Below are 3,052 nucleotides of genomic sequence, written 5' to 3'. Positions count from 1 at the left end.
CTGCTTGGAAAAAGAGGTGTTTTTTAAAAAAATATTTTATCCACCATTTTAATCATTTTTGTTGTCTCAATTGGGAGGATCACTCACAGAAACTACCATGTGATATGTATAATGTTAGAATAGATAAAATTGCATCATTAGAATATTGTCAAAAGTCAGAAGATTTCATGGGCAAAAATATATATATATATATATATATATAGTCATCATACTCATGATAAACTAAGAAGTAAATACAAAGAAGAATCCTTCCTCCTAGTCTTTTTTTTGGGGGGGGCGGTTTGGGGTAGGGGGTCAGGGGAATCAACAACAGAAGCATTAAATCTATCTATATCTAAGTAATTTCTCTCAACTGCCTTTCCCAAAACTCACTGCCTTGGTAGAAAGATACTGAAGATGTATAGAGGATACTCTACCCATCTGTTTCTCTCCAAAAAAATGAAAGGAAAAAAAACTGAGAAGTAAAGACTCCTCCTAGGACTTGGTTTCATTGGTGGGTTCAATTCTCATGAGATTTAGTACATTAGCAACTAAATGCTACAATGGAAAAAAGTATACACAACTCAAGGTATTTTAATCTGAATCACTTTTTATAGATAGTACAAATTAGAAAACTACCTACAATGTAACCAACGTCCACCACTATCAGGATGAAGACTCAAAAGGAAGCACTGTAGGTTCTTGACACTGGCTATGTCATTAATTGCTTCACTTGCTCCTGAGACAGGAAGACTCAGGTTCATATACAAAATACAGCTCACAGCATAATATGATGAAATAAAATCTTTCGATAGACAAATACTGCTTTGGTTGACAGTTTATTAAATACACTACATTTGTACCTTATTCTGATTTTTAAAATCATTCACACATGGACTTAGTAAAAATGTATTTTATAGAAAACCATCTGCAAAACTGAAGTGAAAATAAGAACGCACATATTGCACACAGATTAGATAACTGCTGATAGGAACTATTTTAATTTAATCTGTACAGGTGCTTAATGAAGGAGATCATGAACTATTAGGTGGCTTTTTTTCTGAAATCTGACATCTGACTTTGACTTCGAAAGTGTTAATGTTGAGTTGCAGATGCAAAAATGTCTATTAACAAAAACATTTAATCTAAAAGTGTTTGAGAAACAGGACAAAATAAAGAATTGTTTTCCTTTTACAGATACTTTCCTAAATCTATTCTCTATGCATTCTCTCTCCCATTCAGAGAATTAGTTGTGCAAACTGATGTGGCAAAAATCAATTCCTTTAAAAAACAAACTGGCACTATTTACAAAACATGCAAAGGGAGAATTTTAAGCAGGTGTTACTGCAGCACTGGTTTAAAAGTGAGTACAGCTGAGTGGCAGAATATATCTTTACTTCTGCAAAACTAGGTCTTTCCTCCTCCTCATACATTTTCAGGATATGGACTATAAAACAGCATACAATGCAAAGACAGAAACAAAGAAGTTTGCAAATTCTTTATATTTCCAGCTGTTGAGACAAATATTTTTGAAAGCCGAGGTTACCTCTAGCGGCGAAACCAGAGCCAGCTATTAAGCAGCCAGAATGCTACAGTAATTGAATACATGACCATTTCTCTTTTAGCACGTTCTTTGTTTTCCTCTTCTAGAAGTTGTAGACGTCTATTTAGTTTGATTATCTAAATGGAAAGCAAACAAAACAAACCTAATTAATTCATGAAGCAGAGTCTCATCAAGCAATAATTTGTCAAAAAGAATTATTACCATTGCAAAAAGTTTCATTTAGAGCAAAATAAAACTATATTTAAATTCACTTAAATACCCTTCCTCTCTATTTCTTCATTAGAATGGGTATATTTCCTTCCTTATTTGATGAGAGAGCAAGGCCAGGAAAACTGTTGCATATTGCAGTTCTGGTAGAAAAGACTAACTACACATTTAGGCAGTCTTACCACAGCAGACACGAATACAGGATGCCTGCCCTCTTCTATGCCCCTTCTATAAGCTTCTTGCCGCTATGCCTCAGTTGTTTATCTTTAGCGTAGTATATGAGTGCTTTCTCTTTATACCTCTCTGAGTTACTGAGAAGGTACCATAAATAACCTATTGTAGTGGGCCCTGTGACTTGCCACCCAGGCCCTTCAGGACTGAAAGTCCTCCTCTGCTGGGAGAGTCACTGGCTGACAGTACTATTCTTGCCTGCTGGTCCTTATTGTGAACTGCCCTTGGCTGAACAAGCATGCCTTGCCCAAGCTCATGCTCCAGTCAACATCTGGTCAGTGAGGGAGTATAACTGCCCAGGTCCCTTGCCCTACTGTGGACAACTGTGAAAGGTCATTCTGGCTTCAGAGCTACCTGTGGGATTGGCTTCAGCCTTTCTTGTGACTACCTTGCTGCCCACCGTTTCCCTCTAACAAATTCTACTTCCTTTCCTTCCCTCATGGACTCCCCATAAACTTTCTACGTAACAATCTTCATCTCAGAATCTGTTTTCCAGGAAATTCACCTTGTAACATCTATGCAAAAACACTATGAGCTCTGTTAGCACTATAAAATTATGCAATAACTATGTTTTTATTAGAGGAGTTGGGAGATTTTTATAATGCTTAACCTTAAGCATTTCAAAGACAAAGAAATCCAAATAGGAAAAGGATAAGTCTACTAACTCACAGCAGAGCAGAGAGAACCATTTTAACAATCTGAAAAAGTATCTTTACTCTTATTCAGTGTTGAGTAACCATTTTTTCCCATAAGGGCCAATTTAGTAAAAAATAAAAAAATATTTTTTTCCCCATTTCAAAATGAAAATGGTTCATTGGGTTTCCTAGGATACTATATTATTACACTAAAGATCCTATGTTATTGTCAGTGAAAAAAATGGTGCTGCTTTTGAGCCATTAAAATATTTCTATCTTGGCATATTTCAGAATAGTAACACCAAGGCAGCTTTTAATATTCCATCCTGATAGTGGATTCCATTTTCTATCTTGAAGCTAGGTAACCTGTGGGTTCTTTATCACTAGACTAACTGGAGTCCAGGCTGCTGAGTTTTCAAGTTGGCAAAAGAACAGA

The 3,052-nt window shown here is 35.9% G+C and overlaps 1 protein-coding gene across 18 annotated transcripts in view; it reads right to left on the bottom strand.

Annotated features, from left to right (window-relative positions):
- The window catches only part of MFF (mitochondrial fission factor), a 50,772-nt gene that overhangs the window by 12,375 nt on the left and 35,345 nt on the right, over positions 1-3,052 (bottom strand). For 14 of the 18 annotated variants that reach the window (XM_037848714.1, XM_037848716.1, XM_037848718.1 and 11 more), the window contains one exon: positions 572-1,659. In XM_037848714.1, coding sequence (XP_037704642.1) covers positions 1,528-1,659 — 132 coding nt within the window. In that variant the 3' untranslated portion in view covers positions 572-1,527. Of the gene's footprint in view, positions 1-571; positions 1,660-3,052 lie in introns of those variants that run through there. The other 4 variants (XR_005218691.1, XR_005218692.1, XM_037848702.1 and 1 more) reach the window with 1 other exon arrangement.

The sequence above is a fragment of the Choloepus didactylus genome, chromosome 9, assembly GCF_015220235.1.
Source record: "Choloepus didactylus isolate mChoDid1 chromosome 9, mChoDid1.pri, whole genome shotgun sequence".
In the NCBI taxonomy this organism is placed as follows: domain Eukaryota; kingdom Metazoa; phylum Chordata; class Mammalia; order Pilosa; family Megalonychidae; genus Choloepus; species Choloepus didactylus.
The sequence above is the reverse complement of the archived record's forward strand: the minus strand, read 5'-3'. Positions and strand labels throughout refer to the sequence as shown.